At 40.1% G+C, this 21,275-nt stretch overlaps 2 protein-coding genes across 6 annotated transcripts; one reads left to right on the top strand and one right to left on the bottom strand.

Moving 5' to 3' along the window:
* Positions 1-532: 532 nt before the first annotated feature.
* LOC104935265 (serine/threonine-protein kinase N2) lies at positions 533-17,486 on the bottom strand. 5 transcript variants are annotated; one of them, XM_027276223.1, is made up of 22 exons: positions 17,164-17,486; positions 14,658-15,258; positions 14,214-14,370; positions 12,152-12,303; positions 11,226-11,439; positions 10,201-10,329; positions 9,382-9,491; positions 7,828-7,971; positions 7,489-7,564; positions 7,165-7,357; positions 6,748-6,883; positions 6,393-6,445; positions 6,237-6,294; positions 6,057-6,148; positions 5,231-5,407; positions 4,987-5,049; positions 4,833-4,909; positions 4,540-4,682; positions 4,252-4,359; positions 3,816-3,896; positions 3,305-3,533; positions 533-3,225 (listed from the first exon to the last, which is right to left on the bottom strand). In XM_027276223.1, the coding sequence occupies exons 3-21, from the start codon at positions 14,362-14,364 to the stop codon at positions 3,330-3,332; spliced, it is 2,361 nt and encodes a 786-aa protein (XP_027132024.1). In that variant the 5' UTR covers positions 14,365-14,370; positions 14,658-15,258; positions 17,164-17,486; the 3' UTR covers positions 533-3,225; positions 3,305-3,329. The 5 variants fall into 5 exon arrangements, with proteins under 5 accessions (XP_027132024.1, XP_027132009.1, XP_019127942.1 ...); XM_027276208.1 differs by having other exon boundaries at positions 533-3,533; XM_019272397.2 differs by having other exon boundaries at positions 533-3,533; positions 6,751-6,883.
* On the top strand, positions 16,023-19,776 carry seta (SET nuclear proto-oncogene a). Its single transcript, XM_010750759.3, has 8 exons — positions 16,023-16,358; positions 17,494-17,551; positions 17,732-17,874; positions 18,021-18,124; positions 18,226-18,339; positions 18,509-18,679; positions 18,830-18,961; positions 19,042-19,776. The coding sequence occupies exons 1-8, from the start codon at positions 16,286-16,288 to the stop codon at positions 19,063-19,065; spliced, it is 819 nt and encodes a 272-aa protein (XP_010749061.1). The 5' UTR covers positions 16,023-16,285; the 3' UTR covers positions 19,066-19,776.
* Positions 19,777-21,275: the final 1,499 nt, after the last annotated feature.

Below are 21,275 nucleotides of genomic sequence, written 5' to 3'. Positions count from 1 at the left end.
TCAAGAAGCAAGCAGGCCAGCTCCTCTCACTTGTTATTATCTTTCTCACTTTTGGCAATCTGAACCATGTATATATTATAGGAATGGTGCCCCTGTGCCCCCATGCTCCCATTCAGCCCATAGACTTTACATTAGAATGACACACCCACAAAAAAAAAAAGAAACCCTTTTCTAAGCTCAAGTGAGTGTCCGAACTAACATCTGTACATGACTGTACATATAATTTACTAACTCTTAAAATTGAATTTAGTGTTAAGTTACTCTTTAAAGTCGCCTAATTTTGATATACTGCCCAATGGTTCCCCAAGCTCTCCCTTAGTGCTGACGTTTTGAAACTCAGCTGTGAGCTTGAAAATATCAAAAATGAGCTGGAAGGAAATATTATAGGCATGCATCTACAAGCTTCATCCCTGCTGGCCCTCTTCTTCCTCTTCTTTTATTGACATCATTGGAGCTCAGTATCACAGAATATGATTTGCTAAATTCAAAATACATATATCTTCTTACTATTATGGCTATATTATATTCTCTATGGCTTTTTTTTTATTTTTTTTTTTTAGTACCGCTAGCAATTACAGGATTTCTAGTGCACAAGTTCACCACAGTGCCATGCACTTCTACCTTTGTTAACAGAAAACAGCTGGTCAGGAGGAGACTGATATGTGGATGCGCACATCTTTGCTACAAAGGAATGACTTGACAAATACATGAAACATTTCCATGTTGGATTTAACATCTTTTAAAAAAAAGGCTCGTCACCAGAAATTGGGTTAGCTTGTTTTGTTTGTTTGGTCAAGGCAGTGGGCAAAGCCTGTCACAGTGATGCATAGAAACGGCAGCAAATACTGTACCTCTGAGGGATAAATGTTTAAATAAATATAATAAGCAAAGGCCACAAAGCAAGCTGAATCTGTCTCCAACACACAGGATGCTTGAAGAGGCTATGACTGGTTATTAATGGCACCTCATCAATTTGGAAGAAATGTCAAAAATGTATTAAAAAGGCAATAATTTAAACAGAATTCAGTCAATTTATAGTTAATTTGTGTGCTGTTTATGACCAGTCATGCCACTGTTTATACATAGCTAATGCTAAATGAGCAAACCGATCTTGAGCTACAGCTACATTTGTCATTTTTGGAATAATAAACTTGATTAGCATGAAACTAGTAGCTGTTAACTAAGCTGAAATTGTAAAAACTGTAGTTTTTAACCTCTAATTAATTTGTTGTTTAAGAAATTGTGACCATGATCGGTACAACAACACATTTTACTTGATGACCGACGTATGTGCAGATACTGATATTGATATCTGCTCAGCTCTATTAGAGTTCAAGACAGTAAATGCAGATCTGGTCAAGATACTACTGTAATAATAATGTAAATAATTATTTGGTTTTTGTTGAGACCGTCAGAGGTTTTGGGATATACCTTTTTCTTGTGTCATTAAGAAAAGTTTCCATCGCGTGTCTTTCAGTCAGCGCTGTTTCCTGTGGCAGTTCTATGTTCCTCTTTGTGCCTTGTGTAGTTTTCCTGTTATATTATGTCGTCATGATTTATTTTTTAAACATTTCCTCTCATCACATGACATAATCATGTGCTGTTTGTGACTGATGCACCAGCGACTGAGACAGTCAACATTGCTTAACAAACAGGGTCAGCTTTATGTGTTAACTTTTAGAGACATTTTCGTGGCAACATGAGGCTTAACTGTGGTGTATCAGTTATGTAATCCCACAAGAGGAAAGAAGGAGAAACATGGATTGGCAATGAACAGTGGTTACATGTAAGGGCTCACCAATACTGACTGAAAGGCAGGATTTTTCTTAATTAACTTCAACCTCAAATCAAATCAAACATTATCTGGGCTTTCTTAAATGTACTGTGTGGTAACTGTAGTTTAAGATTTTGTAAATCCCCTTCATTTGACCGGTGCAAAACAGAATATATTGGAGTATGGAAATTAAACTTTAAGTAGGATTAAAGATGTGGAAGAATGAGGTGATAATAATAAACTCTTCAAGCATCCTCTCTCAAATATGTTGTATATGTATCTTTTTGTCCATCCCAAATCTCATAAATAAACTCTAATAGCAGGAGCAGGTGAGGGTAGAGTTGTATTACTGCAGGTAAGAGTCAGAACAAAGCTTGACTTTCCACAGAGGATATAAAGGGCTACAATCGCTTTCTTTGCTCTGTTATAAAGAAGAAAAAAAAGATGCTGTCTGCTTATTTGATGGATTTGGCTGTCGATTGGATGATGGCGAGAACAGTCAGCAAAATCAGCCATGGGATCGTATGTAGTGCCTATTGACTGAGCTGCAGAACATATTGAAGGTGTACCATCAAGACCAGGGTGGGAAACTTTCTCTAAGATTTTTAATGTGGAGAGAAAGACATGACCACATGGGGACTTGAAGGGCTGCTGATTAATACAAGTAGCTAAATGATTATTGGACCAGGAGGTCAGATTAGATTTCTTGCTTTCAAAACTCACTTAGCCTGTAATCTGTTTTTCGAACAAACTAACATTTAGGTAATTAATGACATTTGTGAAATACACCTGAATTCTTGTCTGTACAGTAAATATGAAGTTACTGCCAGCAGTTGAAAATTTAAAGCTACCCTCAGCAATTGATTAGCTTAGCTTAGCCCAAAGACTGGAAACAAGGGGAAACAGCTAGTGTGGCTAAATGTTTTGGTACACTTTATTACCTTTTGCCCCTCTTTCCAGTCTTTGTGTTATAAGAAGCTAAACTAAGCTAAGCTAAGCTTAAGTCTTCCGTACAGTTCTGGTAATCAACCGTTTCATCGAACTTTAAAAATAAGACATCTGTCCATTCAGTTTTTCATCAGCAGTGATGACGACCAATGGCCATCATAAATTTCCAAAGTGAGGTTGTAGAAAAGTGTCTGACCAACAGCTGTAAAAATGTAAAAGGAAGCGAATTCTCACATCTGTACTTCCTGCCTAATAAAGATGTCTGAAAATCATCACTGATTCATTTTATGCCTATTGACTGATTAATTAATCAACTAATACAGCACTAGACTAAAGACTAAAGTTTTTTATTTTAAAAAGGCCTGTCAGTGTTCTTGCTAGTCCTACTGTTCACTCACAGCTAACCAGGACTCATTAGATTATGAATAAAGTAGCTCATCACTTGAATTATTTTACTTGCCAGTTGGGGGCTTTATTGCAGGTAAACGATGATGGTTGATTACCTGTTAGTGAACAGTAGCAGAAGTTAGTGAACAAACTTCCCAGTAACAAAGCAAATGTATTTATCTTGTGGTACTTTACCACCCTGGTCTTTTCAGCTCGTCTTTCATCCATGCAAGGCGCAGAAGTCGAAGTCTGCGAAGGCTTCCTGCTGCTCAGCAGAGAGGCTGAAGGGCTTGGAGGGAGGCGACAGGATTGGCTGGAGTCGAGTGAACTCGCTGTCAAAGTTGCTGACATCCATGGACTCTTTGATTGACGGCAGGAACGGCGGCTTTACTTTCTTGGCCAGCAGGGCTTCCCAGTCAATAGTCTGAAAGACAAGTTTGAACAAAACATATAACGGAGCCGATGCTCATAAATTAAAATAACACTATTTATTCACAAAGGTTTCAGCAATCAATACTTAGTGAAGTCACAGTTTTGATGTGTCTTGGCAGGTTCAGTCAACACCTAATCAATACCTCATTAGGCTGATTCAGAAGTGGTGGACATGGATTTTGACAAATACACAAAATGTCAAATGGGTTTAGACGTTTAGTAGCTAACCATTTATTTTGAGATGGTAAAAGAAAGTGAGGATACAGTGATTTACCTCAAAGAATTTCTCTCCTTTGACCTCGTTTGCGTCTCTCTCTCCAGCTCCAAGCCTTTTCAGTGGGTTCTTCTTCAACAGCTGTGAAGGATGAGCTTTGTGAGAGTTGTTTCTTTCAGAGAACTGCATGGCTTCTACCTGGAAGTACTTCTTCCTGATATTTTCAGACTTCGCCATAGAGCTTGTGAAGATCCTCAGTTGTTCAAATCTCATTTTGCAATAATTTCCTCCAACTTAATATTTAAAGATATCTCAGAAACTCCAACACCAGCCAGATTCCCTGGTTGTTTCTTTATTGTAATGATTATTCATTAACTTTTTAGCCACAAACACTGTTTTATATTTTATTTTCAATATGTAGGGCAATATAATAATGGGGAAAATTGGTATAAAATAAGGCGTAAATATTTGATAGCAACAGATATGAGGCTTTTACCTTCTGGATGATGGAGACAGCACCAGGAGGAAGAGACCCTGGATACTGCACATCATCGTTGACAATGCTGTCAAACACTTCCTCCTCATCCTCACCAGGGAACGGAGACTACAGTAGTAGAAGGGCAGAGAGATAAGTTAACAACTGAGCTATTAGCATTCAAAGCTTTGAATATGGACAATGTTAAAGGCAGAAAAAAACGCATATGACAAAAACACTCTAGAGGAACTGAGGAGTTGGGGTGCACCTTTAACTATCCACACGGAGATTTGAATACACATTAACTACCTCTCCCACAAGCATCTCGAAGATGAGGACACCCATCCCCCACCAATCCACTGCTCTGGTGTAGTTGTCATCTGTCAGGACCTCAGGAGCCAGAAACTCAGGAGTCCCACAGAACGTCGAGGTCCGATCTCCATGACCCATCCCTGCCCGGAGAGAGTGACAAAAGAATCATCACAAATCAACACACAGAGGCTTTCTGTAAATCTGTTGGAGTGAATGAATAAGCTGCAAAAATAAGTTGCAGCAGGTGTAAGAGTCAGGTGATGTACAGACAGTGAGCAAAATCAACTCACCTTCTTTACAAAGTCCAAAGTCTGTGATTTTCACAAATCCATCTGCATCCATTAACAGGTTGTCCAGCTTCAGATCTCTGTGTAAAACATATAACTATCGTAAGCTGTAAAATGAATACTATACAATGACATCACTTTGGCCGGCGTTACTTACCGATAGATGATTTTATTCAGATGCAGGAACTCTAAACCCAGCACGACACACGCTGAATAAAACCTGCACACAACAACAATAATAGATTTTAGATTTGTATTATAATGCTGAATATGACCACACTTGCTGTGTCACATACATTATGCTACAGTGTAAAAATGCGAACATATAAATGCTCTTACATGAATCAAACATACTGTTTGCTAACAGTGGATAGTCTTTAAAAACAGCAGGACATACAGACCTGGTCTGGGCCTCGGTGAAGACGTTGTTGTGGATGTGGATCATGAGGTCGCCGCCTGGTAAATACTCCATGACAAAGCAGACATGGTCGTTGGTCTGGAAGCAACCGTGGAGGTTTACCAGGAATGGATGTCTAGATGCGTTGATCATCTCAAAGATCCTCTTCTCACTCATAAGGCTGCAGAATAATGCCTCAGATTAACACAAGTTACTCCACCAACTTTTCATATTTGCTAGACCTGCACAACAAACTGCCACCTTTAGACCTCGACTGAATGTCTTGAATGTTGCGTTACTGCTTTTGTATGTTTTAGTTCATATTGAGGAGCCTTTATGGAGTGCATAAACATGTCAAACAGGCAAACTGATTTAAAAAATAAATGTAAGACAATAAAAAATAGTCCCTGAACTAAATGCCTAAAAATTACAGTAAATCAACTCTAGCTCTTTGTTTAGTCTCTGTCTTCTTTTAGCTTAGAACTATTCAAACTATTTCAATTTCAGCATTTCATTTATCCTTATTTTGTCGTATTGGCTTTGCTAATTTGTTAATGGAAAAGTCAATAATGGGTCTTTGCTCCATTAAATAAGCTTTAATGAAGTGAAGTGTATTTACTGACTTAATGAAACAAACCTTTTTCTCAAGGTGGATTGCTGGCGTTTCTCAATGTTCCCACATTAAAATTGTCTCCTACTTACCCTTCAGGTAGATCCCTGTATACCTGTTTGCAGGTCTAGTTTTATGTAATTTGGATAAACTGGTTAATAAGATGAGCTTTCCGAGACCTTTCTCACACACACACACACACACACACACACACACACACCTGTCCACTTCATCACGAGTCACAATGTCTTTTTTCTTCAAGGCTTTGATGGCGTACAAATTCCCTGTCTCCTTAAACTCTGCCAGCAGGACCTAGACAGAAACATTCACAACCAAGCAACTGAGGACAAACACGAGAAGATGTTTTGATCAAGCAGTGACAAAACGTTCAAACTGTTACCTTCCCGAAGTGTCCTCTGCCCAGAACTGATATACATTTGTAATCTTCCATCTGCATCCTTGTGAAAAAAAGACAAAAAGAAAAATAAAGGCCATGCATTCATTCTTAAGTTTGAACTTTTACAGTATATAAGATAAGAAGTGTATGTGTGTGTACTTAAGAGCAGATACAGGCTGATCTTCACTTCCTTCTGTGTTGTTTATGGATGACTGCAAATAGAGACATAGTTTGTCACAGGAGATGCTGCAATCTTTCATTAAAAGCTACAAACTTATGAATGTAATTCAATAATGTAATCTGAGGAATGATATAAAAAAAAAGCTCTATATGATATGTCATAGCATTTACACATTTATGAATGGAAAATTGATATAATGATACAATTCAGACATTAGTATTTAGCTCAAAGCACTGCTGGGCTTCAATACAGCCTCAGAGCTGTTAGTGTGCCTTCAGACTCTTCTAGTCGTTAGTATTGTTCTTATATTGCTTATGACATGTCCTCTATTACCACGTTTTCTTGCAGCGCAGGCACAGATGAGGTTCTGTGTGCTGTAGTGATGATGGTGGAGCTGTTGTCTCCCTGGTTGAGGCTTGTGGGAGAGGGCTGATCCTCAGTGATGCTGAGTCTGATTACTGGAGCTTCGCTGCAGTAGAAGACAAAACAACAAAAATGGAAACCGTTTAGCTTCAACCCCAACAGCCCTCACCTCGATTTCATGAGTTGTACCATGGTACGACAGTATAGTGTATGACTGTGTATGAACATTATACCGCAGAACACTACTAGATACTAAATACTTAGCAAAATAAGCTGATAATACTTGTACTTAAGTAAGATTCTGAATACTTCTTCCACCACTACACTCTAATAAGTACTGTCTAACACTATGTAAGGTCAAATTAAGATGCTTAGATCATTCCTGACTTTGGCAGTGGAGTGGTGGTTTGAGGCTCCTTCTCAGTTGGACGTGGGGTGTTGTTGGCCACGAGGTCGGGGCTCGTAGAGAGGGATGAGCTGAACGTGCTGAAGGAGCTGTAGCGAGGCAGGATGCTCATCATCAGATGACCCCATGTGGAAAAATTCATGTTCATCTGTGCCGCTCTGAGAAAGTTCTTCCCTGAGAAGAAGAAAAAAAAAGATACATAGATATATCAGCCAACAAAAGAAAAGTATGTGAAGAATTTCAAAACAACATATAGAGAAACAACAAATGAAATCTCCGTCTGTTCATAGGTTGTTCATCTGTACCTCTCTCTTTTGTGAAGATACATCGCTGACGTCTCAGTTTTGGCTGCCGCTCAATAACAGTGTCGATGAATTGAAGCTGTAAAATCCAGAACAGAAGAATTTTCTTTGAGACATTCACAATCATGTCTAGGCTAAGAGTTTCTGATTTTTATTTATCGACATAGCCAGTCTTGTTATTTTCCAAGTGGTTTACCTTGAATTGACCCTAAATTTTTCATACTTTGAGATTTTCTCTATTAGGAGAACGCACATTCATTTAATCAGAGTTGCTCCTCCCCAGAAATAAGATCATTACAAGACATCACCGAACCTACACTGCTCATACATCAGGCAGTGTACCTTGGCATGGAGGAGGCCCTGTGGCTCCAGACTGAACTCCTGGTTGTGGTTTGGATTGTCCATCATTTCCTCTAGTCGCAGGAACTTGACTGCACAGATCGCCCTCTGGTCCCGCCAGAAGACTCCAACCTCCAGCTCTCGAGACTATCAGCAGAAACAACAAGCACACAATCAGTAAATGATGACTGACAAATCTTTATTTACCCAAGAGTGTCTGACTGGGGTTATATAATTAAGTCATGAAGTGGTTGATACTTAAAAGATCAATTTAATTTTGATGATTTCAACTGGAGTTTAGTATGACCTATTTTAGTTTAGTATGAGTTTAGGATCCTGTAAATTCTTACATGCTGGACCTTTAAGCATGAGAAACAAACAAATAGTGCTTTTAATTATTAAGCTTCAATCAGAGGGAAATATTAAAGCAAGGTCTGATGTTAGATTACCTGAGTCCCCATACCAGAGCTTACATCTGTCTCAAATTTTGAAACAACCAAACAAAACTTGTACTAAAAGCATGCTCAGCTGCTTTTAGTTATTACCTTCCAGTAACAACTTTCTTCTTCTGTGTAGAATGATTGCGATTGTGTGATAAATGAGGTGTCTCCCTAATAAATAAATAGGTATTAGGGAGACACCTGCTGGTCACAGACAGAACTACAACAACAATAAAGCTGTATTGCTGCTACTAATGGGTAGAAAGCACAACATGCTGCACAACAGCTTCTCCTGTACTGGGAGGAGTGACCGGAGAGACACGCAGATGCTGAACTGAAATGTTTTAAGCAAAACTAGCAATGCATTCAGAATTATAGAGTGTGACATTTTGTATATACTGTATTATTTCCACCACCAAAGAAACTTTTAAATCCCTACATGTTCATTCATTTTAGGCTTTTTAGAAAGGCCATGTTTACTTTGGGGTTTTTTTTGTTTTTGTTTTTTTAGTAAAAGTCAAATTTTTAAATGTAACTCTTCACATGCTGAGTGAGTGTGTTTATTTGCCATGTACTGTCTGCTCTGCATGGTTGGCTTTGTAGAGTGTGTAAGGCCCTGTGGTTTCTCCACTATACTGTATGTGTCAGCACATAGAGCCTGTAAGCTGCTGATGCTGTTTGTGTCTACACCAATGTCACAGAGGCAAAACGCTATACATCATCAAGGAGAACATAGCGTCTTTGACCTTCTTCTTGTGCTTGTAATTCGATTTATCTCAGGATGAAACTGGATGATCAGGAGGGAAGCAAATACACGGAAAAGACTGCTCGAACGTGGGTGGTGTGGATCAGAACGAACATGAAAAATGACTCACGAACTCTGAAAGCTTGCCTACAGTAAAAGGGGTTTAAATTATTAGAAATTGATGCTGGAACTATTGTTTGAGTTTCCCAGTTTCTACATATCCAACATGCCACTATAATTGACAGGATCAAAAATACTGATTGCAGTTTTTGTAGTTTTATGTCAATTAGCTATCAAAGTGCAGATACTAGTTTTCTACTAGTGTAAACATATTCATTGACCGACTGACTACATGTCTGTGACTGGACTCACCCGCTCCAGTTGGATGCAGAACGTCTGATCCCAGCACAGGCTGCTGACGGCCGCCCAGCGTGTCCGACCGACCACTCTGGTGTCCAGCCTGAGCACCGCGCTGATCTCCACTGAGGGGCCGGAAACAAAAATTCACAGGCTCAAGACTAACAGCTGTCAGGATCTGTCCCTGCTCACTTATTCAGTGTGTTTACAATATGAGTTCCTAACCAGACTAGCCAGCAATAATAGTCTGATTATTACAACTATCAACTTACCTTAACTATGTGAGTTAAATTTAAAATCTGAGTTGGTGATCTTCTTGTTCACTACAATATGTCTTGTTTTCTTTAGTGTTTTTTCAGTTCAATTTTTTTTTATTTCAACTCTTAAAACAAAACATGTTTTCTGGACTAAACTCAGTATAAAATTGACAACAACATCAGATAAAACATAGAACATCTGAAGTGCATCCACGCAGAAGTGCTCTTGCTTGTGGCAGTGTGGGCAGTTAAGTTAAATTCAGCTGAGGTTTTTTTGGCCACATTGGGGCAGAAAACTTCACACCAACTTTGCAGACTCACAACTCTGACATGTCTTCTTAACATTGCTATAGCTAACACCTTGATTAGGAAGTAGAGCCTGACTAATACTGGATTTTTGAACACATTTTTGGGAATGATCCCTCAAATGTGGTAATCTAACACAAATATATGATAATAGAGGGAGGTTATTTTACAGTTAAACAGAGTACAGTTATAGTTTTTTTTCCATACATTTTATTGTAAATAATGGAATAGTCAATTTAAATGTTTTTAAAAATGCAAAATGTCGACCTACCAGAGGGTCCGTCCATCTGGTGAGCAGCGGGTGAACTGTTTTCTGTGTGACTCAGATGGTTTTCCTGCTCTGTGTTTGTCAGAGGTTTTAGTAAATCCTCACATCCAAGAAGCCTGACTTCAAGTTTGCCTGAAAAAAATAGAACATGTAATTTTGACTTAAAAAAAACAAATCATTGTTGCTATGTGTAAAGGTAGCTACGCACACAGATTGGTGATTTTGAGCACTGCTGCTTAATATACTTACTAAACACTAAACGCAACCCTACTTTGTGTAACTATGCATGTTTCCAGTGCCTGGTAATGAGTCTGAGTTAAGACAGTTGACTAAAATGAACGCAGCATTTCAGAATAAAACCTTTCATTTGTCGGCATGAATAAATCTCTCAGACTGAAGCCTTTAATCAGCGCTGTCGGGAGCTGCACACTGAGCATTCACATCCTCATTTTCTTCATTTCACTGTAGCGCTAACAGCTGTGGAGCAGAAAAATCAACCCCAAGTGTTTTCACCGCTCTGAGACTCGCTCTCATTATTCGCTGTCAAGAGAGCAACTCCAGGATTTGTCTCCTCATTACATCATCAAATGGCTTTTTTTTTTTGCCTTTTGCAGGGAGAGGCTGGCTTACATCTGAACCATCCAATACCAACAGATTACATGTCCTGATTATCCACTGGCAGGGGTCAGAGTATGGTAAACCATGTTCAAACAGTGGGTGTCGATGATACCACTGAGAAAGGCTGCATATTTGAATGAAGAAATACAGAAAAAAATATGTAACTTTCAATTATTTTCTCATTTGTAAATCTGGTTTAAAAATAAGCATTCTCAACATTTTCAAGGGAAACTGGAGCTGTGCAGAATCCACAACCTCAGGCTGAATATGAGGGAAAATGCTTGACTTTATTCAAATCAAATAAACCTGACATATGGCCCTCCTTCTCATAACGACAAGTTTACACAGTACTTCTTAGTATTTTTTTGTCAGTATTGTTCTGAAACAGCACAATTTGCATTGACACATACCAGTCAAGGAGGCAGGTCTGATTGAGAATATGGATGGAGAGGTGGACAGGGGGCATCCAGGTCTGGAGCTATGGAGAGACTTCGGTCCCTCTGAAGGGTCGACCTCCCCTACAGGCTGCTGTATAAGCTCCTGGTTGTTTTCCTTCAGGCATTTCTCCAGAGACAGCCGCAGAAGATCCAGCTTCTGGGAGGACTCCTGTACCCGGGACTGAGCCTAACAGGAAGATAAACGTTGTGTTGTTATGTTTGGTCTTTTTAAACATAGTGCTGTTTGGTATTTTGGGTTATGGTTTGTGTTGCTCCACTTCACCATGTTTTCCAGACTTTAGAACTAGGATTGATTTTTTTTCCCTTTTATTTGATGTTTTTTATTGAATATCAGATTTGAATATCAGATTTGAGCTGATCCTTTCACGGCAAAGGAGCCACTTTGATCAAAACGAAACGTTCTAAACACATTTTATGTTTCAATGAACTCAAATATGATTGATTTTTATGATTGGACATAAAAATCAAACCTGGTTAAGTTGTTTAAACGTTAAAATAATGCTAAAAGCTAAAAAAAAAAAGTTCTTTATGGAAGTATTCTTCAACTATTCTACAACATTTTGTTTGCCACTGCATATGGTAGGTTTCCCTGTCTTAAGGAGCTTCTGAGTCAACCAGGTTTCATTTACCAGTTTTAATATCAATGTTAATGTCAAGATGAGAATGAGCCAGGAAGTTATTCTACAATGTAGTGAACAGGTAAAAAGCAGAGGTACAGTTACATGAAATTAACTTTCCAAACATGGTAATTATACACATGTGAATACATTTCTGCCAGCCCGTATCTCTTTCCCCACTGTTTAGTTTATACACATTAACATCAGCCTTCTGGCTCTGAACTTAAGATACTTTTAAATGAAACTGATCGAGAGTCCCACCTCAGCCAGTGCCTTTTGGTCCAGCGCTGAAATTCCCTCCAGCTGCTTCACCACATCTTTGGCCAGCACCAGCACATCTGTCTCTCTCTGCATGTAGTGCTGCAGCTCTGCCAAACGAGCATCCACAGGACTGACAGCGGGCGGAGAGATGCCTGAGAAGAAGAGGGAGCGAGAGAGAGAAAGAGTATTTCAGGCAAGCGATACATCCTCAGTGAAACTCTTTTTATTCCTGCAATCAATATTTATAAGGCTGAAGTGAGCCTTTTTCTCTAAAATGTCACTGTGCTCCAGGCAAAGATTTTAACATTACATTTTTTATGTTTCTGGCATTTAGCTGACACTTATTTGAAATATTCGAAAGCTCCCCAAAGGCGAGATAAAAACTGACTTGGAGAAAAAAAACTGTTGTCACCTGTTGCTAAGTTAATATAAGGTGACAAGTGCTGGAGAAAAAAGCTGTTTGAAATGAAATGTGGCAATTTCTTTTTCTCTTTCTGCTTGGGGCATTTTTAATATTAACTTTTGATTGTGTAGTTTTAAAATTTTGATCCAGTCATCATTATTTTCCTGAACTACTTAAATGATTCTCTAAACATTGCACTTCACAAAACTGCAGTTAACATTTGCTGCATTGTAAACATGTTTAAATGGTTTCTGTTCTGTATGGGATACAAGGAAGAAGGATTCATTTTGTAGGTAGTTTAGTAGTATCTATTATGATATATATCATATATTTTGAATTGTATTACTTTTCCTATATAAAGATAATAAAATGACTATATGTACATTGTTAATGTCTTTTTATATTCATAGATTTTTTATCTCTCTTTACACTTTTATATATTTTATATTTCATGTTTATTGATTGTTTTGCACCAGGGATACAAGGAGTGTTGACAATAAAGCTGACTTGACTTGACACAGAGTGTAATGTGTAATGTGCCCTAAAATCTTAACGTTTGCTTTTTCATATTTAACTGACACTTGGATACACAGTGCATTCAACTGCCTGCACTAGTACAGAGGACTGTGAGGCAGATCACAACACTGCAAGGAATCAATGAGAGGAAAGGAGGTCAGAGGTCAGGGTAAGGAAAGATGAGTCGAGGAAACAAGGGACAGAGTTACTTGTTTCATATTTCATCCTGTGGAGCCAGGAATCATTTTTGTAAGTGTTAGTTTGCGAAATTCAAATGGCACATGTCTCCAGTTTAGAATTAAATGTCACATTTACTCTTTGCCTCTATTAATGCCGCCAGAGTGGTTTCACTTTCCGGATTATACAAATAGCACCCAAAAGATGACAGTTGGCAGGAAGCACGGTTCAACCAATATGGGTGTTTGATAGAGGTACTGATATTTCTAAACAGAAGCTTCTGTTGCATGCAATAATTTATACTGTTGCTCTCATAGTGACCTTTTTAAACCAAAAACCTTTTCAACTTTTTCATTTTTGCTTTTTTGGAGTACACTAAAACATTTTATTTTCACAATGTATTCAGACCAGTAATCCCTTCTTTCAACTCTACCAAGCGGGTCTCAATCGATTTATCTTTTGACTCCCAAAAACAGAAAGTCTTTATGAGTTGTGATCCCCTGAAACAGAAAGAGGGTCTCTGACACCAAATTGTCATTTTCTAAGAGAAAAATAACATCCTTGATATATGGTATCTGCAGGGAGTGATAAAACCAGTGATTTTTTTCTACCAGATGCTACGGCTTCTAGTTTTCACAACTCAATTTCCAGCCTGAACCCCAATCACATTTCTAATGGACTAGAAGGACTTTGAGGTGCCAAAACATGGCATTACAGTTGTATAATTCCAATATGTTGACATGTATGCCGTTTTTTTATTTTCTGTCACAGATGTGTTGATGTTGTAGCTACAGAATTTGATTGATTGTTGATTTCATACCTCTTCTGAGCTAGTTTAAATACCAGAAGAAGCTTAGAGGTCAGTAATATCCCTAAATTTACAGAAAGAAAGCATGTCCTGAAAATAAAAATGCAATTCTTGACATCCAGTGACCCTCTAAGAGGGTCATGGCACAGGACTCTGACCTCCATGTGTGTTGCTGTCATGGTTGCCGCCACCATCACTGCCAATACCGCCACCGCTGCTGCCAGCCTGGGTGACTTTGATAATCTGCAGTCGGATCAGCTCAATCTTGGAGCGGCTATCTTGCAGCATCTGCTGAGCTGTGGACAACATCTGATCCTGGATAACGACATCACATCAAGAGAAAACAAGCCCCACTTTATCACCATGTTTTTTCCCACTGACAGGTCGGCCAGGATAGGGGCACAATTGTAAACAACGCAGTGATTGAAAACATCCACATTTATCATAACAAGTGGCAGAACATAAGGAAATCCCCAGCAATGGTGCTGCACATGCAACTCATTCTCATACTGGACAAAAACAAATGCCAAAGAAGAGATGGAATAAGTGTGAACGGCGTCTTCAGATCAGGTGGAAACAGTATGACTTTGCACTTCACTAACCTCGGTGTGATGCTTTTGCTCCTTGCTGAATAAGGACTAATTTGTCATCCTTTGTGGAGGTGGAGTGGGACTTCTCGGGTTGCGCCTCTCCACCTTCACTATCCTTGAAACACAAGTCCCCTGATGTTATGGTGCGTTCACACACACTCTTGACTGAGGGCTGTTCTCCTGATGCGGCTCCTACATCTTGAAACCAGGATCACACAGCCTGTCCTGTTTGTTTTTGCCTCCTTGCAGACTCCTCTGCAACATCCCTGTCCCACTGCATCCTCATCCTCCGCTCTGTAACTAAATCTCTCTCTCTCTCTCTCTCTCTTTTTTTTCTTTCTCTGTCTCTTTTAGAGGGGTTTCTCTCTGCAGGGGTATGGCAGAGTTCCTCTCCCGTACCAGAGCTGCTGCTGCTGCTGCTGCTGCTGCTGCTGCTGCTAGTCTGACAGTGCTGATTGCTTGCTCTGGGCTCGGTATTGGCCGCTGCATGACCACATGCTCCTGTGCTGTCACCAACCAAAAGACAAACACAGAGCTGCTGCTGCTGCTGCTGCTCTCTTTGGGACAAGGCAGAAACCAGCCTACAGTATTTAGAAGATTTGTCTCACGTGCCCTGACAAGAAGGGGGGGTGTGAGAGACATTAATAACCATACAGGGGGGGGCAAATGCAGAAGCAGCTGCTGGTGTCCTGAACAGGCTGGACATATAGCTGGATTTACTGACAGCATTGTAAATTCCCACTGTGAATGTTTCCAAAGCTCTGCTTGTACACTTGTTATCTGCATATAAGCATACATACATGACAGCTGTGTGGCTGCTGCTGTCCTCTCCTCAGCTGTCTGTTAACCTGTCAAACGGTGTTGATAATGATAGAGGAGATAGGCGGACTGACTGAAAAGCCATTATTATGTGTAGACACTTTCAAGCAATTACACGTTCACTTAGCTTAAAGCTTTTCCACGCTGTAAACCAGAATGTAAAGCTATTATTTGGCTTTGTTTATAAAAAACAACGAAAGAGTACGCAGGCCAGTGCATAACCTAAACTAAAAAATATCCTGTTTATTCGGCCTTTTCTTCTCTAAAACAATTAACTCGGGACCAAACTGTGACTGACGGGCTAATTAGCACTGACTGACTACCAGAAAGAGGCTCCTGCTCAATTGATATTCAGCATCTTTTTTTTTTTTAAAAGTGCGCAAGTGCGAGTCGGTCCAAATGAAGGTTTGGCCTGGTCTGAATAAATACATTTTTTTGGCCGCGATTAATTTTAAAATCGCTCGTGATAAAAAATAGACGTCACAATTTGAGGATTGGTTCATTTTGGGTGTAGTTTTAAGAGAAGAGACAAGAACAAATCTGCAAATTGGAGCCGAGCAGGGAGACCTATTTTGAGAGGCGGAGCTCGTCTCTTCTCCATTCGGCGAGGCGCGTTCGTAATGAAAGGAGCGCGTGAGCAGCGCTTGCTGTGACTTCCTCGCTCATCGGCAGCTACATTGTGTGGAAAGCAGCAGCACGTTGTTGGCTTCTGCACGCTGAACTTTACGCCGAATTAACGTTCTCCTGTCCTGGGAGAAACCAGATTCAAAGCTACCAGCTATTTTCTCAGACGTCTGTAAGTTACCCCAGCTTGCGAAAACATGTCGGCCTCGGCGGCAAAAGTGAGTAAAAAGGAGCTGAACTCGAACCATGACGGAGCGGACGAAACCTCCGGTAAGGGAATGGCGGCCTCCTGTTCACCGCCATTTTCACTTTCTTCTCTAACATGATTCGCATTGCCTAAAAGCTGCAATATTGTGAAGAATTGTTGCATGAATTGCTTTAATTTTGCTTAATGTCCCGGGACCTGCTTTAGCGGCTGACCACGGTGCGTGTATTCACATTTCGAGAACAGCAGTTAGCTCCCCAGCTAGCGCGTTTCTTAGCATGCCGCCGCTGCTGCTGCTGTTGTTCAGGTCAGCCCGGTGCTGAGAGGCCATGTTAGCTGCTTCGTGTAGCATCCCCAGCGTGGCCACTTGTGTCGTTGGCTACTTGCTTGGTGGTCGTATGCGATGCTGGGGGGTCATTGTTCTGTGTGCCGTTGTGAAATTACTTCACATTGACCAATCCGTGTTTACATCCCGTCCACGGCGTTTAATAACCGGGAAAGTTTGCCGTTTTCATTCGGGCATTAGCACTTAGCCAGCTAGTGTTGTTGTTGTAACGTTACCTAACGCTAGCTGACGACGTTACGTTACTGGTCAAAATGCATTTAAATCCGCCGACCCTGCACTCACATAAACTAGGTGATAATTATATTTATACATCTGCGCACAGGACTGTGCCGTACCAACAACGTTTTGGTAGTTAGCGGGGTCTGTTCTGGCATCTGTCCTAGCTTAGTCTCTCACGTTATCGCGGCTCTGTGTGTGCAGTCAGATGTCCCACATTTAAACCACGCGGCCTTGTCGGTAGCAGCCGGCAGGAAACGGTGAGTGTCTGAGCGGCTAGAGCTGCAGCTATTGGCCGCGCATATTACCTTAACCTCCGGGGGAACCCGGGTTTCTTTCTGCCGGATGACCTGACAACTGCCTCGCTTACACTTAAGTCGTTTTCGGAATTGCAGTAAACTTAATTGTATTAACAACAGTTTAAAAAAAAAAAAAAAAGTAACTCTCAGTGATGGCAAACTTGCACATGCCTGATTTTTGAATGTGCGCACGAGTAAATTGACGCCTTTTTATTCAGAACACTGATATCTTTGGGTTTTTCTTGGTCTCTGTCCTGACTTAATGTATAAACTTATTTTTTTAATCAAATCTGCGTATTCTCTAACACCACTTTGTGTTTGTTTGTTTTTCCCCCGCAGAGAAAGAGCAGCAAGAAGCGATTGAACACATTGACGAAGTTCAAAATGAAATCGACAGGTAAGATTATTTTTTTTTAAATCCATTTTCAAAGGAAAATAAACAAACTGGTGATGAAATAAAATACTGTAATCTGTGACTGGTATAAAATCCTGCAGATAATTAACCATGTAAAAAAACTGCAATTGGAAACAAGTTTTTCCATAGATGGTTATTTTTATTTTTTATTTTTTTCTTCAGGTTGAATGAGCAAGCCAGTGAGGAGATCCTCAAAGTAGAACAGAAATACAACAAACTCCGTCAGCCATTCTTTCAGAAGAGGTCAGAACTGATCGCCAAAATCCCCAACTTCTGGGTCACCACGTTTGTCAACCATCCACAAGGTGAGCAGCTCACAAGTTTATATTGTTTTTTTTATAATTATTGCCATGCTGTCTTGTGGTAGTGATTACATTACTGACAGAAGTTTGGATGATCTGAAAAGTGCCTCCAGTTAAATTCTGGTCTGTATAATCTGTTTCACCAACAGTATCTGCCCTACTGGGAGAGGAAGATGAGGAAGCACTTCATTACCTGAGCCGAGTGGAGGTGACAGAGTTCGAAGACATCAAGTCAGGCTACAGAATAGATTTTGTAAGTATTGTAAGGTTGCAAACACCTGCAGCACCGGTGCAAACCTTTACCTGTGTTCTCACTCGGGATCCTGTTTTTGTTCTCTCTTTTTCCCTCTGTAGTATTTCGATGAAAATCCGTACTTCGAAAACAAAGTACTTTCCAAAGAGTTCCATTTGAATGAGAGCGGAGACCCATCTTCAAAGTCAACAGAAATCAAATGGAAATCAGGAAAGGTATGTGTCTTTGAGTTTGTCACTGACTTTGTTTACCATTATGATCCTCATACATTCTTTAGATATTGTCACTTTTTTAAAAATGAATGAAATGAATTTTTTTATGCCGTTATGCTAGTTTTGCGATAAGTTCTGTTAAACTTTTTTTTTTTTGCTCTCTGTGTTGTAGGACCTGACCAAGCGCTCCAGCCAGACACAGAACAAGGCAGGAAGGAAGAGGCAACATGAAGAGCCAGAGAGCTTCTTCACTTGGTTCACTGATCACGCTGATGCGGGCGCTGACGAGCTCGGGGAGGTCATCAAGGATGACATCTGGCCAAACCCTTTGCAGTACTACCTGGTATGTTTACGACCAGACTAATACATCCATACATTTGCCAGGCTGCCACTTTCCACAACATTTTAGCTATCTATTTATTTCACCGGATGGGAAAATCTCAAGTGTGGTATAACTGCAAGACAAACACGTGCTGAAAATGATTATCTGTAGGTTCCTGACATGGATGATGAAGAGGGCGAAGGAGAGGACGACGAGGAGGATGAAGAGGGCCTAGAGGACATAGATGAGGAGGGAGATGAAGATGGAGAGGAGGATGAAGAAGACGATGGAGAAGATGGAGAGGTAAAGTGCTGAAGTCAAACGGGTGTTGACTTGAGTTTGTTTTGAATACTCGCTGACTGTCTGAAATCTTACTCTTTCAGGATGACGAGGGAGAAGACGACTAAGAAATAACATCATCTACCCAGACCCTCAACCTTCTATTTCCTGTTTGATTTTTTTCCACTCACATTCGGGAGCAAAGGTTTTAATTTTTTTTTTTCTGTTTTATTTTTTTTTTAAAAATCTGTGTGTGCTTCATTTTCCATTCTGAGGCCTCTTCACCTGTTGGTGCCATGTTATGTTCTCCTTTGACTCATCTTAGGCCAATGGCACTTTGCCCTGAATTGTGAGTACCATCCCCAAAGTCATCTCAAAAGTAATAATAAAAAAAAATGTATAAAAATAGAATCAGCACGGCATCCTGAGTAGAATTTGAAGACAATTCACACAGAATTCCTCCTGTTAAAGGTTGTGTGGTAAATTGACTAAAGCCATGGTGTAGTGACCCAGCGCTAGTTTACCTCTCAATTTATTTTTTTTCCCCATATAATTTTTTTTTCAGTTAGGGTGTTGATCCCTTGAAGAAAAACTTATTTTTTCCCTATGTGGTTTAACGAGTACCAGCTCATTCCTTTGACTTGTAATGTTTAGGGGGAGGGGGGTGGGGTAAGCTGGGGAGGGGCAGGAGTCTGTTGGTTACTGGGAGAGTGGTTATTTTGACACCATTTCTATGGGACTTTTCTTTCTTTTTTTTTTTCATTGTATTGTTTTACAGATATCCATGAGATTTGAAATGACATTTTTAATAAAGAACAAAATGGAAAAAAAAAAACCAAGCTTGTAAATTTTGGCCCCCACTGCTTCATGGGTAAAGCAAACCTGTTATCTCATAGAATTTACATTTAATCACTTTCCTTTTCCGCTGGGGGGAAAAGAAACTGTTTTAAATTTGAGGTGTACAACTTGCTTTGTTACAATAATAAAACTTACTGTGTTTACACGTGTGGGAGTTTTCAAGTGGGTGCATAGAAATTTATTTAAAAAATAGATTTTAAGTAGCAGCAAAGGCACCAGGGTTAATCGTACAGTCAACAGTCCATCAGCTCATGAAGGATTTCGGAGTCATTAGCAGGCTCGACGCAAAGTCTTCTCTCAAAAGACGATGAGTGATTAAAGCCAAGAAGGTGTGCTCCGACTCATCAAAGCTGGTTTTTGTGATCGTGTCTGGCCAGTCACTGGGCTGGAAGGCCCAACCTGGAATGAGAAACAACATTTATTATCTGAAATTTTAAAAAGTGACTTAAAAGCTGTTTATGGGCACCACACTAATATAAAAATATAGCACATGGAATCAGACAGCTGAAGTCTGAGATAACCATAAAAGCTTTTCCTACTGCTCGCTCAGTGTGCATAACTTCAGATTTTAACAGAAGTTACCACTTGCTCCCCAATATGACATTCCAAACCCTACAGATATTTAATACTTGGTCCATTCTTTATTTGGCTCCATAACTGAGACCGTGTCAATAAAATCAAAGTCCAACAATATGAAACTAACTACAGGCATTTCATAAGAAGCTGTCAGTGTGCAGAACCTTATTTTAATTTTGGTTTTATAAAGTTATTACTAGATTAATAATTAGGAGTACAAATAAATACAAGTATTTAGCAAGAATACTAAATTAAAGTGAGCGTGAATAATTAAGCTTAATTAGAATACGATTTCATAATTATCACATTAAAGACAAATCTGCAGAAACAGCTAAACTTTAAACATTTTACTGAACGAGGTTTATTTGAGGCACTAATGTACATTAATCTGAAAAGAAATGAAACTGCTCCTATAAATGGATCATTTGTTTGGAGATGTGTTTCTTTTTTTTTGCACCATTACGGGTTCGTACCCACCTAAATGAGTTTTACACCGAGGACAGGTGGCCACCGTCCACGAGAACCCCGGGAACCAGGAGAAGTGTTTATCAGCCGGCCAGTGCTGGGTAACGTCAGCTTTTCTGAACGTAATCACCTCAAACTGGTGTCCGTGGGGGTTTTCGAAAAGCTGGATGGTAACCCTCCGGCCTTCGCCCAGCGTGTCGTTGCGGCTGGAGAGCGCCAGCCGGCTGGGGACGAAGTGGATGTCCGTCCCGTGCGCCAGCTCGTGTCCGCACGCCCTGCACAGTATCAGGGTGGCGGCGCTGGTCCCCCCCTCCTCCGCCACGGCAGCACACGCCTCACCGGGCTGGTATGCGGCGGGATAAAACAGAAGTACAAAGGAAACATACTGCACAATCAACCTCCCCGGCTGCTTTATTAGCAGCCTCGGGCTCCTTTTGCG

This window comes from Larimichthys crocea, chromosome III, assembly GCF_000972845.2.
Source record: "Larimichthys crocea isolate SSNF chromosome III, L_crocea_2.0, whole genome shotgun sequence".
NCBI classification, from domain to species: domain Eukaryota; kingdom Metazoa; phylum Chordata; class Actinopteri; family Sciaenidae; genus Larimichthys; species Larimichthys crocea.
Note: the sequence above shows the minus strand (reverse complement) of the source record. Positions and strands in the feature narration are given on the sequence as shown.

Coding starts and splice junctions, on each gene's coding strand:
- seta (XM_010750759.3), top strand. CDS start 16,286: ATGTCGGCCTCGGCGGCAAAAGTGAGTAAAAAGGAGCTGAACTCGAAC. Junction 16,359..17,493: donor CGGAGCGGACGAAACCTCCG/GTAAGGGAATGG, acceptor TTTCCCCCGCAG/AGAAAGAGCAGCAAGAAGCG. Junction 17,875..18,020: donor GTTTGTCAACCATCCACAAG/GTGAGCAGCTCA, acceptor TTTCACCAACAG/TATCTGCCCTACTGGGAGAG.
- LOC104935265 (XM_027276208.1), bottom strand. CDS start 14,364: ATGTTGTCCACAGCTCAGCAGATGCTGCAAGATAGCCGCTCCAAGATT. Junction 11,440..12,151: donor ACCAAAAGGCACTGGCTGAG/GTGGGACTCTCG, acceptor TCTTCCTGTTAG/GCTCAGTCCCGGGTACAGGA. Junction 4,910..4,986: donor CTGAATAAAATCATCTATCG/GTAAGTAACGCC, acceptor TGTTTTACACAG/AGATCTGAAGCTGGACAACC.